The sequence below is a fragment of the Phragmites australis genome, chromosome 19 (genome assembly GCF_958298935.1).
Source record: "Phragmites australis chromosome 19, lpPhrAust1.1, whole genome shotgun sequence".
Classification (NCBI taxonomy): domain Eukaryota; kingdom Viridiplantae; phylum Streptophyta; class Magnoliopsida; order Poales; family Poaceae; genus Phragmites; species Phragmites australis.
Genome location: NC_084939.1, coordinates 12835000 through 12851259, shown reverse-complemented (window position 1 = coordinate 12851259; position 16260 = coordinate 12835000). Strand labels below are relative to the sequence as shown.

The window sequence follows — 16260 nt, the reverse complement described above, 5'->3', positions numbered from 1 at the left end:
ACCGAGGACGTGCGCCAGTGCCTCAACTTAGACGGTCCCGGCGCTGACGCGTGCCTCATCGCCGTGGAGTACATGTCTGCCAGAAGGTGTTCCGATCGGTTACGCGTAAAATATATAATCAGTGGGGTGAATGGCTATGAAAGCTAAATTTAAATTTTAATTCATTTTAATTAAATATTTAAATAGTTCTAAATTAGTTCGAGATAGACTGCTATCATATCAATAAAAACAATATATAGAAAGATCTGATAGCCCGATTATATTTAAATTTTAATGGTAAGTATTCCAACATGAATCTAAATCAATAGAATATCTGAATTAAGAGTTATGAATTTCGCAAGTTGATTTATACAAGAAATATGAAAATTCGACCCATCAAATTTTTTATAACTTTACCTTAATACTTAGGATAGTTTTGGATGGCTCAAACCAAGATAAATTGTGACAATCATGGAACAATGAAAATCAAAAAAAGGAATAAAATTAACCCATCAACTAACAAATTCTGATATTGGTTGCACGCCCATCTGAATGACTGTTCCAGTTGGCTGTTCGTAAATTTCAATTGCGAATTACAGCTTTCACTTCAATTTGAAGACTTCCAACAGGACTTGGGGACAACTTCTAGGATTCTTTTTAGTCACGCGATCGACCTTGTAGTTTCATTAATTTATCTAAAACTGATGGATCGGTAACGAAACTCTAGAGCAAGAAACTAAACAAAGATGGCAGGAACATCTCGCGGCTGATAGCTCGAAGAACATGGCTCATTTATGACATTGGGTAACAAAGTCTTACAGCAACAAACTGAACAACATTAATTGTCAGGAACATCTAAGTGCCGATGATTCCAAGAACATGTGTTAGCACTAATGTAGGATACCTTATTATTATCGGTTCAAAATCGTTATCAGTATCGGATATGGAACTGATACTGAAAATTACTATCAGTACCGATTTCATTCACGAACCGGCACTGATAATAAATTATTAGTGCTTATCCCTGTTAGGAACCGGCACTGATACTGATTATTAGTGTCGATTCTAAAATAGAACTGTCACTAATAGATATTTGTAGAAAAAAAATTACACAATTCAAAATACATCACATGCACATGTATCCATTCTTCTAATGTTTAATTCACGATAAACACTTAATACATTAATTAAAACTATAGTCATTTCTAAAAGTGCATCAAATACTACTACATGCATAGTTGATATCTAAAATTTCAACTGTAAATATTACATCAAGATGATTCAGTGCATAAATGAGCGCACTAGCTGTTGCTTCAAACGGAAGTTCCATTAGACTTCCGTAAATAACGAAACGGTTAATACACAAACTTAAGGTGTGACTCCATTGTTGGGCAAAAAGACAAAACTGTTACTTTCCTTTTGGACCTTTTTGCATTGAGGATCAAGTAATGTGTACCCCATTACTGAGCAAAAAGAAGTAAGATTGAAGTCAAGCTACAATACATCCGCATCCAAGTGTTCCAGTAAAAATTCTATAAATAAAGAGCAAAAATATAAAGAAAAAAGTTAGTAATATTGAAATAATCCTAGCTACAAACTACATGTTCATGTTACCAATCGTTTCAGATGCATGTAACCACGGGAGCCTAGGAGTCATTGCAAGCACATCCTCATTCTCTTCAAGCGCTTTCAATTTGAAATAGCTGTAGTCCGAAAATATGTATCCAAGTTGCAGGTTAATCGATCGAAGAAGCGTATGAACATCAGATTTTTCAGCTATAAGTCTTTGGTCTGTTTTGAAGCTTGATGCTGTTAAAGTGATATATTATTCTTTAGGAAAAGCAATGGTAAAAGAGGTAGTGATCTTTATTTTATTGTTATCAGTCAATGTGGTTGTCACCACAGGTGGTGCGCCACCAAGATCCGCAATAATATCATGTAGCCATTGTAGATAAGGAAGCATCGACATTAATTGGCTTGTTAGTTTCTAAATTTGTTAACTGTAAGCTGTAATATTAACTGACATTTTTATAATTTATAGCAAAAGGATTTTCATCTCTGAGTATGCAGATATACTTAAGACAAGTCATACGTACATCTACATACCCAGAGAAAAAACACCAATGCCACATCAAACTGTACATGTGGATAATCTCGCAATTATGTCAAGTTATCAATTGCAGAACAAGGAGGTACCAAACTAGTTACTTACTGGAAAGTGATGGTAATATCTAAAACACTGATATAGCAATCCACATCTAATATTATGATATACACATCTAATAATAAGCCAACATATTTTGAACTAAAATACATATCTAATTTCGCGACCTAAATTGGCTAACTAAAATTGCTAACTATAATTTGCTAACTTGAATTTGAGAATTAACCCAGTTATTTCGTGGTCCTTCCGGGTAGGAAGGGGATACGCCGTTGAGGATCTAGAAGCTGGGAGTACGAGGGTGGTCACGGGACCCAGGTGGCCGGATAAGATGGAGCGGTCGCCTCCATGCTGCCTAGATTTGCACCCTCCACCTCCACTATCGCTGCTGCTCGCCATGGGGACGTCAAGGAGGTGATGAGGAGGCGGTGATTGGCGCGCGACGAGGACGAGGAGGCGGCGGCGGGCCGACGCACGACGAAGACGAGGAGGTGACGGTCGGCACGCAACGAGGACGAGGAGCTGGCGGGCTGATGCACAATGAGGACAAGGACGAGGAGGCTCCGGACATATAGGAGGCGCGGTTGGGGAGGACGAGCGGCGTTAGTCTGAATGGAGAAAACGAGGAGAGCGGCTAAATGTAGGATGTAAATATAACACATGCATCAGTACGGTTCTAGTTCCAACCGGTACTGATAGTGATTATCAGTGCCGGTTCTTAAATTCTCACAAGCGAGCAATAATTAAGACGCCAAGAACCAGCAACGATATCAGTACCGGTTCTTGACGCCTCAATCGTGATTCACGTGCAAAAGTTTAAAAACCGACACTGATACGTTAACATTATCGATTACGCTCGAACCGACACTAATAAACCGCTACTTATAACCTATTATGTAGTAATGCAGACTGTCAACCAACAGAGAAAGAAACAAGCAGATAACATCCGGAGACAATACATGCTCAACCAAAATGCAGCATAGCTACTAGGGAGCCAAATCCCAAACAACCAAGTCACTCGAAGAAAGAGGAGGGGAGGGTGGCAATCCGCAATCGGATCATTTTCATGCATCCATGCAATCGGATCGCCATGGACCCGCTAAATTAGTCTCGGCTGCCATTTTTGTTTCCTCTCCAGAATGGAATGTGTTCGTACTGGAGCATCTCACGCAATTCCACGTCTTCTCGCTATGAATTTTTTTACGGCTCCTGGAATGGTGAAGTTTGCAGGCACATAGAATTTCTTCACATATAACTTTTGTGTCCCGAAATGGGCCTTGAGAGCTAAAATAAAAGTGGACATCAAATTGGTAAACGTGACTCCGCAAAATATAAGATTTTAAGGCGGATGGTAGGTTACATATGCGTTAAAATCTTCTCATAGACCAACAAATCAAAAGACAAACCTAAACAGGACATGAATTGTTCGCATTATGCAAACACATGCACAAGAGTAGTTTGTTCACATGAAAACAGAATGGGAGATACTCGTCTCAACAGTCTAACAGATTTCATGTCTATCATGCAGCATGGACCGTTGAACAGTACGTATGCAGGACGTATGCCGTGTACACAACCACAAAACTAATCAGAAATAACCCCCTCCAAGATCTTTACTCCACTCCAATGATCGACTTCAAGAACTGGAGTTTTGCGTTGATCTCCTTCAAGTCCGAGGCATCCCTCGAGCTTACAGGAGGCTCCACGCCCACGAATATGTACATGCCAGCAAGCTCGCCTTCCAGCGTCGAAGAAGGCACGGCGCGGTACCCAGTTATTACTCTTAGTGTGTCCAGCTGCTTCCTCAACTCTTCCTCTGTGTAGATGTCCTGGTAGAAACAAATGATGATTATGTCATTTCAATACAAAAATACAAGATGAGAATGAATCATGCTATGCAGGTGATGGCTTAGATACAAATGTTCAGTTCAGTGTGTGTGTGTGTGATATAAAGTGCCAAACCGTTCATGCTAAAGGATTAGCACTTAGTTGAACTGTTTCAAGATATTCCATGGCACAAAACCATAGTCAATTTCTGATAGCATAGACCACTTTGAACTGGTTCAAGTTTAACATGGCACAAAACCACAAAGTAAACTGGTTAAGTATCCTCCTTTCCTGCCAGCATAGGTGCACTGATTTCATTTTCTCCTTTTTACATTGGTATTGTGACTCGCGTCTTGTCCCTTCATCGTTTATAACAACAAATTTTCGAGCGAGAAAGCATTTAAAGAGAACAAACTAGTACATGATCCATTTTATTTTTAACACCTGATTCCGGCGGTAAGTTTGCCAGTTCCCACTAGTACAGTAAGGTAAAAGGAAACTGGTCCATTAGTAAGATCTAAAGCCATATGGGCAGTAAATTATTCTGTTTAGCATTTCAAAATGTTATGCACCATATAGTCGAAGTATTTTGTATAATCAACATTGTTACTTCTGTATTTTGTATTTCGTATCACTTCTGTCGTTACACAGCAAAGATCATGTAGAATATGGTCTTAGTTTTCTACGGTTAACAATAAAGGGACAAGCAGACTACATAATTTGCACCTCTTCAGTAACATATTGAGATGTGATCTATCATACAGAAAAAATGTAAAAAAAATTGGGTGCTCCATTGTTCGAATTTCTGAATTTAAAAAACAACTTAATTTCTGTCTAAAACACACGTTAATCTTAAATGTGGGCGCCACTAAAATTTAAAATGAATTGTGATGTCATCTATCGAATACACTATAAAATGTCCTCCACAAGCACTAGAGATCTCCTTTTGCATTTGTGAACAGCTGCTGATTGGCTATCAGTTTCTTACTTAATCATCAAATTGAATCAAGTGTCTAAGTTATGGCGATAATGATGTTGGGCCATGTGTTTACATTAGTTATAAACAAATTTCAGACAGAGGTTCTTTTAGCATGTCAATTATTTTAACAAATTTACAAATCAGTAAACACATTTCAGGTTTGGCACCTGAGGTCAATTCTTATCATTTTCACAGGCTTGCTGAGGTTTGCATAAATAAACAATAACAAACGAAACGTATTATATCTAGGGTCTACCTAGTAATTATGCATAGAACAGCATTATTAATATAACCCTCTTGATAAGAAACCTAGCGATGATTTAAGTGATGTAGCGAAACAGGGGAAAAAAAGCAAATATGCCATCTACTCACCTTATCTTCAGCTACCACCTTCTGATCAGAGTGGAAAACATCTGGCCTACCGTCGACGCTAGTCACGCAGTCTCTGCTGGCTGGGACATATGGTGTGATCCTACTGGACAATAGATCCTCACCATCACCCACGGTCACCACAGATGCCACTGGGACAAAACTGCAAACACCTCCCTCGCCATGGTCACCCTTTGTGTTCGTGTCACCAGTATCCCTCAAAACGGCTTCCATTACAGTACTACCACGAATATCATCAACATTAGCAGCTTCCATTGTCGCCTGTAACTCGTGATCCACAAGGTCGTTCGGTTGCAGTGACTCTCTTTCAGGCACCACGGTAGCAATGACACCCATTTTCACATCAACCACCTCCCCAGTAACAAGATCGGTATTACTCGTCACTTCTTCAAGCACCATCTCCATTGTGACTTCACCTTCTATCTTGATCTGAACCGTATTGTCTTCTGACACCGATGATTCAGAAACATTAACGTCCCACGGTGGCATGTCCTCCACGGTTTTGCGCTCCTCAGTTTTATTGCCACTATTTGATATATGAGGATCTTGGCCTGGTTTTCGGACAGAAACTTCGCCCTCTCCCTCCCTGTGAACCACAATATCCTCGTTGCTGAGCATCCGCACCGGAAAGTCACTCGATTCAGTGACGTTGAGGCCCAGTGACTGCATCTCCTTGCTAGACTCCATTTTCTCCGTTGTGCATTTGCCATCCTCCATTTTATCCCCATTGTCTGATACAGATAACTCTTGGACTGATTCCTTTGCAGGAACTGGAGCTTCTAAAATTCTGCTAACCATATTGTCTTTGTTGCGCAACACTGGCGCTGCTGATCCGGAAACATCAAAGCCCTGCGGCAGCGCCTCCAAGGTGATATACTCATTGTCCACCATGGTTGGGACCTCCTCTTTCTGCTCCCTATTCTTCAACACAAATGATTCGTAACTGAATTCTAGGACAGCAAATCCACCTTCTGCAATGGCATCGTACTCGTTGGCCAATTGCGGCATCGGCACCTCGGACTCGGAGACACGAGGTTCCCGTGACAGCGGCAACGATGGGAAGCTTTCGTTTTCCTCCATGATGGCGTCCTCCTCTGTTTTGCTCCAGTAGTCAAAAACCAGAGCTTCTTCGCCGGGCGCTTCTGATGCGTCGAGGAACTCTAGCTCGGACTCTTCGTCTTCCGGGTCGAAGTTGTGGTACGGCTGCGCCGGCGAGGGCGGAAGGAGTGCGCCCATGAGGCGGTCGGTGGCGGCGAGGCTGGCAAGGTAGGCGGCGAAGGGGACGGACAGAGCGACGCCGGCGACGAACAGGATTATTATGGGCGGGGCGACGATGGGCGCGGCCGTGGCGGCGACGCCTGCGATGGCGGCCTTCCGGGACAGGTCCCATCCGCGGCGGAGCAGCGCGTGGGTCCAACTCTCGTCGCTGCCGGCTCCTCCGCTCTCGAACGCGCTGGCTTCGGGGAGGTTGTCGCACTGGACGCCGACGGCGAGGACTTGGTCGGGATCCATGCGCGTGGGAGTCGGATTAGGATGCGGCGGGGTTCGGTAGAGCGGCGGCCGGTGAGTGCTGAGTGTGGTGGGTCGTGAGGCTGCGGAGGGAGCGGACGACGCGTGTGCATGAGGCAGCGGGAACGGCGGGCAGGTGTGAGACAGCAATGAGGTTAGCTGACACGTGCTCTATGCTAATTTTTGCTGTGCCCTCGTACTCACGGATGGCGGCGATCGCCGATGGCCGATGTCCCCTAGGCTGTTAGGCATTATGTACACAAAACATTAAACTCAGGCTGTGTTTGTTTGCTGCTTTTGAAACTGCTTCTGTTACTGGTAGAAACCAGAAGCCAGAAGCCAGAACAAACGAGGTTTTGGAGAAGTGGCTTCTGGAGAAGCCAGAAGCCTGTTTCTGAGGAAAATGAACTAAAGCTGAGAAGCTCGTTGAGATGTACTTCTCTGAGAAGCTATGTGCTGAGAAGCCAAAAATTTATTGTAAAAGCCAATAACCTATTTCCAAAAGCAGCTTTTTAGAAAAGCCAAAAGCACTGCTTTTCAGATAAGCTCAAAAGCAGAAGCTCAAACAAACACGGCCTCAATATATGTATAATACATTACAAATATTAAAAATTGTTACTGTTATTTTATACATAATTTATACTTATTTTGATCCCAAATATAATTCTATTATGACATCAACACGGTCTTTAATACCACAATTTAACTAGCAATTTCATATCAACGTACTATTTTAAATAGACAAGAGGTATATATTGGTAGATGTATAGGCCAAGCCTATTTATAATTTTTTAAAATCTCAAAGACTCAACCATGCAAATTGGGTGTACGTCAATTTAGTCACACCTTGCAAGTGAAGGTGGAATGAGACAAACTTAAATAGAGTTATGCCCTCCATCCCATTAGCACATGTTGATGGGAGGACTAAAAAGAACACACACGAGTGTTCACTTGCCTCGCCGGGCCGAGTAGGCCTGCATTCTTTTACAGTTTAATTTTTGCTATGTGGGACGGTCAACACAGTTATTAAATATGGAGATCTTGTCAGTTGAGAGTTCGATCATGGCACGTCTCAACCACACGGGTTTTTCTCTACATATACATACCGGCCACCACCACAACTCATACGCGAGTTAGATTTTTTGCCTCTTCCTCATTGATACTTCACCAAGGGTAGACTACTCCATCCTATGCGTCGGCATGCATAGACGATTGGGAGAACAGGTCTTCAGAACCCATCGTCCTTGAGATCCTACACCAGGTGATGGTGAATACGACTTTTGGGAGGTGCTCAAAGCAATTGCTTCCTCTACGTCGTCTTCATCATCGACATCATGATGTCCTTGGTGTCTTCTCCAAAGGGAGGTCAATCTTCTTCTGCTGTTGTTTCCACTATAGATGATTGGTATGCTCACCTCAATCGCATCCGTTATTTTCTCACGTCTCTCATGTTCTGTTTTCTATTGTTCCTATCATCGAATATATTAGAGAGATATTTGTGTAGTGTTGTTACATACATGTTTAGAATATACTACTACTATATGATCATGCTAGATTCTTTATTCAAATTTATGGTTTATTTAGGGATTAAATTAAACCCAACAATAATTTGTAAACTGCCGATCTTAAGAACTTGTGAATGAAACAGGGGATACTTTCACTAGTAGAATCACACGTCACATAAAGATTTATACAAGTTCAAGCCTCTCTTAGGATAATAGCACTACGTCCTGTTTATTTTATAATGATCTCTGAGACTATTTACAAGGGAATTCTTGGCCAACCTAGAAAAATCTAAATCTAGTCGAACGGCTCCTTGTGCGTAGTCGTGGAGGTTGCTGACATAGATTAGGAATATAGAAGGCTTGAAGGATAAAAGCCTCTGTAGGCTTGAATGGTTTGAATGGACTTGTCCTTTGCAGGATCCCCTGGCTCTACATGTATATAGGGGTCATCGTGCGATGTCTTGATTCCATCCTTTTCATTATCACAGATAAACTTCCTTATTTATGAGATACACCAGATACCCGCGAGCAGTTTCCATACGTCTAGGGATTTCCTTCCCAGGCACAGAGATATACCTCAAGAATACAGGTGTCGAGGGTAAATCCCTGACAGTGATTCTAGGGTGTTTCGAACGATGGGTGTGTGATCCTTGTTCGAGAAGCGTATGCTGGATCTGGTTGTGTGTGTGTGTGTGTGACCCAAGAACATCGGGGTTTATCCAGGTTCAAGCCCCCCTTAGGATAATAGCCATACATCCTGTGTATTCTTCTTCTTGTTGTCTAAGTGAGGTACAAATGATATTCTTGATTAGCCTTCCTCTCCACCTCTAGGCCTCTTTCCCTTCTACGCCTCTCTTTTTCTCTATCTGTTACAAGCCTGGTAATCCTCCCTTTATATATCAGAGGGAGAGAGGATTTACATTTGAGTCGAGATATAGACTTAGACCTAGCTAGAGCTTCCTACCTAGACCCATCATCAATAGAGCAGACGTATCCACTTGCTCTACAGTGCTACAGAGCATGTCCCATCGCTCCACCACCTGCGTCATCCCGGTTGCCTGGACTGCCTTATCCCGTCCCATGCGCCGCCTGCGCACCTGCAAAAAGACCTCCTGCCACGCCCGTCAGGGCATCCTGTAGCTTTTAATGTTGTGGGATGGGACATGACAACTCTGCGCTGGCCTTGATTTGGATGACCCGAAAGAGGACCTGGGGAAGAGAAATACTCGAGTGAAAAGGCATTTATTGTGATTAGACTGCTTGGACACATACCTGCCTCGCGACCAGAGGAGACTGCTCATGCGGTTCGCTCCTGTGACCTGGGTACTGGTCGCAGAGCCTGGTCGGAGAGCCTGGTTGCATGGTTGTAGGCTGGTCGCGCGGAGCGGCCATGGTTCAGGACAAAACGTGGCACGCGACACCTGCCGATATCTCACCGAAGTGGATCCACCCGCGAGGGGACCCTACTATTTTTTACACCGATAATAGGAAGCCCTAGGGGATCCGGATATGGTAGTTTTATACTATCTATCGTCAAGCCTCCCATCAGTACATAAAATGAGGCTTCGACGGATCAAGAGTTTAGTTAGGAAAGATAAACATTTTGGCTGATTGGATCTTTGAGTTGGAACTTAGATCCCTAGATAGGATGATACATCTAACCGAGATCTTGGAGTTATCGGGTCATGAGAGCCCTAAAAAGGTACTTCATCCGAATAGGAATTTTGAGTCATCTGAGAAATATCATCCCAACTTTTTGAAAGGACGGGGAGCAAAGACTCATTGCTAACCAGGTTTGAAATTGGAACTGTCATAGTAGAGATTTTGTGTAGTGGTGAAAATAATCTTTCCCCAACAAAAGATCATGATGATGTTTGAAAACTATGCTCGTACGATGGCGTAGTGTGTCGTTCTCGTTGGGGTACCGTTCCAATTGCTCCCGCATGCGTTGAAAGATATTTTGAGCATTGAATGTGACGAGGTGTTGGCGCTAGATGTCCTGGCTCCAAGTTGTAGTCAAAACCATTACCAAACTAGTTAGAGAGCCGTCAAGTGCCTCTTTGTCTGCGTGAGCTTGCTGAGTAGATGTGATTTGAGTTCTGGCATACACTTATTTTATTAAAAATCATTATGTGGCCAAACCCATCGTACGAGGACTAAAGACGGAGAGTTGCAACTGCTCCATGTCCTGGAGGCCTTTTTAACCCCTAGGTGGCAAGCACTTGTTACCCCAAGTAACCCACCTTAGTTACCAATCCTAGTCATGGAGTCCTCATCATCATCCAACTACTAGGAAGTTAGGGTTAGGGTTCCATCACCAACAGGACCTTTATCTTCGTCACCAAAGTCTCCCCCTCTAGTACAACCACCTTTTCGAGTTGAATCTAACTCCATTGTTGAGGTCATAGATATCTCTTCTGATGACGAGATGGAGTAGGTAGCGGCCACCGGTACTGCCGTTGCCAAGGTTGAGCAATACGGTGAGGCTCTGATAGCTGAGCACTCGTCCCTAAGCTAGGAAGTGGTGGACTAGGATAGCCTAGAGAAAGAAGCATGGGAGGAGGCCTCAGCTGGGGAGAAGGAGGAGGAGGCCAATGGTTGCACTTCGTCCTCATCTCCAAGCGACAACGACGATGACAATGGTATTGGAGCATCAAACTACTACATTAGCTGCTCCGTGGGGAGGAACCATAGGAGTAGGCTCTTCTATTAAGGTTTTCTGATTTCTCTTCCTTCCTCTCACTGCATGGCATCAAGCTAGGTCTTAGGGCTTCTTTTGGACCTTTTTTGGATATATAATTTCCCTAGCATATCTGTAAAAAGAACTCAAAATCTTGTTAATAAAATCTCTACTTTCTATTGAAATGCATGTGTATGAATGTGGGACTTTCATGAGTGTAGGATATAGAAAACATGTGTCATCCTATAGCATTTAGCCTTTGACACATTTTCTTGCGATTAGTTCAGGAAATTTGTAGCCACTTGTTGGGATGTACATTGGATTGCCTTAGGTCTAACTTGCGTGAAAAGCATCTTAGCGTTCAGACACTCGAGGACTTGATAAGGAACTTCATGATCCCCATCGTTGTTACTTTAAAGCATCATTCCTTCTCATTAAAAAAATTGTTGAAGCATACACAACATATATTTATAGTTTTCAGTATCTAGTACTCATTAAACCCCTGACTGGTTATCTGGAAAATGTTCCTGGATAGACAGTCTAAGTCAAAGAAGACAAGTAAAAATCATACTATCCTTCGCTAAGAAATTTTTGATAACCTTGAGTGCGCACATAGGTATAGATACCCGAATAGCGGCTTATCTCATTGCCAGGCACTGAGTTACAATGTTGAATAGAAAGTGTGAAAAAAAGAATCATTCAACTTATTGGGTATTATGACAATTATTATTACAAAATATATCCTAAGTACTTACACATATAACTTATGAAGTTGGTTGATATTCCAAGAGTCTTTAAGGACTTGACCATCTTCCATTATTAACCTACATGACCCAGGACGATTGTATTCAACCATCGTATAAGGACCTTCACACTTTGAAGATAGCTTGTTGGTATTTTTATAGCTCTGAATGAGTCATAGAACTAGATCCCTAGGTTGTAAGGTTCACTTTTGGATGTTCTGTTCATAGTAGTGCTGGAGAGCTTGCTGGTACCTTATCGATCGTATCAGCCCTTTAGTCCTTTTTTTCTTGAAGAATGTTGAGGTCATCCCGCCTTCTCGAGATTTCATCCTTGTTGGTGTATAGCTCGATGTGGGGAGATTTGATCTTTAGTTCATAGGGTAGCATGACTTCATCCCTGTAAACTAGGAAGAAAGGTGTTTCACCCGTCGCCTTGCTAGATGTTGTCTGGAGTACCCAAAGTACATTAGGCATTTCAGATGCCCATGCATTAGCATATGCTATTAAGCAGTAGAAGACACGAGTCTTGATTCCATGTAGTACTAGACCATTGGCCGGCTCGACTTGTCCATTGATATGTGGATGAGCTACTGATGCAAAGCATACAAGAGAAACTACTAAGAATAGTAAACCAACCAGTACTAAAACTAGGTAAAATCCTATAAAAAAGTTCAAAATGACACTATGAGAATTTGAGCATGGAAATCACCCAAATCGGAGCTACGAGCAAAACGTTATAAGAATTTAAGTTCTAGGGGATTTTTTGTCAGTTTTACTTAATTTAAGAGAATTTATAGATTTCTTTTATACTGAAAATATTATTTATTGCGCATGCTGATGTCATAAAGCAATTTTCAAAGATTTTTGTTATGAAAAAGGGGGAAATGGAATGGACTGGGTCTACGGGTTGTGAACCAAAAGGGGGTCTCGGTCTGGTCCACCGTGGACCCGAGGCATCAGCGGGCTTGGCACAATAGCAGTTGGGCGAAACGATGTTCCAGCGACTCGCAAACTCTAATGAGCGGCGAAAAATGAAAAGGAGCTCGTACAGATTCTCACCGAGGAGTCCTCGATGGCAGAGAGGCTCGGAGGACGGTGGGTGATGGTGAGGTGCGGCCGGCAGAGCTCGGGCATAGTGCGGGTGGCTTCTAGCGGCGAAGAGAGGTCGACGATTGGTGCAACAGGGTCCTCGAGCACCTGCACACATGGTGAGAGCATCGACTTGGTCAATGAGGGCTTGACGGTGGAGAATTGACGCGGTGGAGCAACTCATAGTAAATGAAGAAGAAGACGGCATCGATGGCAAATTCGAGCGAGAAAAGGGGCGTGAGCGGGTGGAAAATGTGCGGTAATTCATCAAGAAGGCCACGAGTGGCTTAAATATGTGAGAGGGAGAGCGAATTGGCTAGAGCTCGGAGAGACACAACCGGTGGCCATGGCCATGATTGTGTCTGTTTTCGCTTTGATTGAGCAATAGAGAGAGTTTAAGGAGGGGAAACGGTGGGGATGCTTTGATGGGGTTTAAGGCCGTGAATCCAGCCATTTTGGGGAGGGGAGAGGGCATAGGGAGGAGCAGGAATCGTGGTGACCGGCGTAGGGGATCGAGCATAGGTGTAAGAAAGGGAGCTGGCTCGGGCGGGGTGGCTCGGCAACTCGACGTGGTCCTACGCGGTAGAGAGAGGGGCGAGAGGGAGGCGGCTCATGAGCTGGACAGGCTGGCTTGGCTAGGCAGCTCAGCCCAGTGCATGGGAGAGGCATGGGGCACGGGGAAATGGCCGGGCCAAGGCCCAAGCGGGAGAGGCAGGGGGAGGGTGGCATGGGAAGGGAAAAAGGGACAGAGGAAGATAGGTCTTGTGCCATGTTTTGGGTAGAAAACGGCCCAAGGGGATTTTAGGAATTATAAAATTGCTTTTATTTTAAATTTTGAACCATTTTCAAAAGAGATTTTAAACGAACGCCTTCTAGAGAATTTTTGCAAACATTTTCCCACACATAAAACCTATTGCAACTACTTCTGCATGAAATCATCAAACACAAATATAACCTATGGAAAATTAAATTTAGAAATTAATTTTCTTCTAAATTGAATAAAATCTACAACTCCTATTTAAGTCTAGCAAAATTTTAAATTATTGCGAAAATTGAAAATTTAGGGTGTTACAAACCCAGAGGTGGAGGTTTTGTGCATTGCGGTGGAGGTTTTTCTCTTGTTCGAGAGTGAGCTCTTTATCTTCATCCGGTAGCTCACATTCTGTACATAGAATCTTCCAAATACTTTGATGAAGAGAGATTAGATGCAATTTCATTTTGTGCCTCCAAGCGGCATAATGCGTGCAATCAAAATATGGAGCATGCACGGACGGCATGAAAATATAAGAGTTAGAAGCTTTCAATTTATCATAATTGAATTTTATTGCAACTACCTTGCCTTTACCGTCGCCCAACTTCGGAGCATCATCTTTTGGACTCTTTGGGCTTCCGAGACCTTTCGGAAATATAAGAGTTAGAAGCTTTCAATTTGTCATAATTGAATTCGATTGCAACTCCCTTTCCTTTACCGTCGCCCAACTTCGAAGCATCATCTTTTGGACTCTTCGGGCTTCCCAGACCTTTCGGGCTCTTCTCACCGGGTGTCGACATCATCAATTCTCCAAGCAGTGAAGCCCTGTAGGAGATTAGGCTCAGATACCAATATAAGAGTTAGAAGCTTTCAATTTATCATAATTGAATTCAATTGCAACTCTCTTGCCTTTACCATCGCCCAACTTCGAAGCATCATCTTTTGGACTCTTCGGGCTTCCCAAACCTTTCGGACACTTCTCACCGGATGTCAACATCATCAATTCTCCTAGCGGTGAAGACATGTAGGAGATTAGGCTCTGATACCAATTGAATGTACTAGATGTCGCCTAGCGGTGGGGTGAATAGGCGATTCTTGAAGAAAAAACTTCACAATAGATTAATAGAATCCGGATACTCCGGGTCAATCCAGAACTTTCGGAGTCCGGAGATTTTGAGCTCCACCCGGATAGTCTTGCTGGAACTTGAAATTGAAATCTAAGTAACCCTAAGAAAGTATAGTTGATTCTAAGGGTTAAAACATGTTCCAAAGGTTGTCTAAAGACTTTTCCACTAACCACCTATAGTCACAAACTAACAAACACAAAGATCGGCAAATTTCCCTAAAGATCAACTAGAACAAGAATACAGGCAAGAACACAAATGAGACAAGGATTTGTTTTCCGAAGTTTGGATCTAACGAGCCTACATCTCTGTTGGGGTGCTCACAAAGAGACAGATTTCTTTCAACCCTTATCCTCACAAAGCGACCATGCTGATCAAGCTTGGGGCATACTCAAAGCTTTTTTTTCTTCCCTTGCGGATGCGAGGATGACCTTCACAAACTTCCCAGGGTACTCCACAAGTTTGGGTGTTCTCCGGGTGACACCTAGCTATCTATGAGCTCTAAGGTCCGAGAGTAACAAACGCGAATTGACGACTTGATGATGAACTCAAATGCTCAAATGATGGAGTTACGCTCACTATCTATCAATCTCACTTTCCCAACCCAACTCTCAAAAACTTTGCAAGATTTGATGCACTAGAGGAATGGAAGGGGCTATTGAATGGCTATGAATGTTCTTGTCTCGTGTTGGTTGAGTAGAAGCAGTATGTGAATGGAAGATTATAAGCATTTCAAATTCTAGGGGCTTTTTCTGCAAATTTTACTCAATTTTAGAGAATTTCTTGATTTCTTTTATACTGAAAATCATGTTTATTATGCATGATGGCATCATAAAGCAATTTTGAAATATTTTTGTTATGAAAAAGGGGGAAAAGGGGATGGACCGGGTCTACGGGCTGTGAACCAAAAGGGGGTCTTGGTCCACCGATCCACCATAGACCCGAGGCACCGGTGGGCTCGGCACAGCGGTGGGCGGCAGGAGAGGCGGCTGAAACGGTGCTCTAGTGGCCGGAAAACTCCGGTGAGCAAAAAAAAAAACAAAGAAGAGCATGTGGGGATTCTCACCGAGGGATCCTCGATGGTGGAGAGGGTCAGAGGACCCCGAGCAATGCTAAGGTGCGGTCGGTAGAGATCCGATATGATGCAAACGTCTTTTGGCAGTGGAGAGAGGTCGACGACCAGCGCAATGGGTTCCTCGAGCACATACTCACACGGTGAGGGGATCGGCTTGGTCAATGAGGGCTCGGCGGTGCATAATTGACATGGTGGAGCAAATCACCGAAAATGGAGAAGAAGACGGCGCCGGTGCAAATCCAAGCCAGAAAAGGGGTGTGAGCGTGTGGAAAATGTGCAGAAATTTGCTGAGAACGCTACACGCGGCTTAAATATGCGAGAGGGAGAGCGGATAGGCCAGGGCTCGGAGAGAAACGACCAGTGGCCATGGCCATAATGGCGTCAATTTTCAGCTTTGATTAAGCAATAGAGAGAGTTTAAGGAGGGGAAATCGTGGGAGGCGCTTTAA

The 16260-nt window shown here is 43.3% G+C and overlaps 1 protein-coding gene across 1 annotated transcript; it reads right to left on the bottom strand.

Annotated features, from left to right (window-relative positions):
• Positions 1-3612: 3612 nt before the first annotated feature.
• LOC133900809 (uncharacterized) lies at positions 3613-6880 on the bottom strand. Its single transcript, XM_062342060.1, has 2 exons — positions 5319-6880; positions 3613-3969 (listed from the first exon to the last, which is right to left on the bottom strand). The coding sequence occupies exons 1-2, from the start codon at positions 6846-6848 to the stop codon at positions 3754-3756; spliced, it is 1746 nt and encodes a 581-aa protein (XP_062198044.1). The 5' UTR covers positions 6849-6880; the 3' UTR covers positions 3613-3753.
• Positions 6881-16260: the final 9380 nt, after the last annotated feature.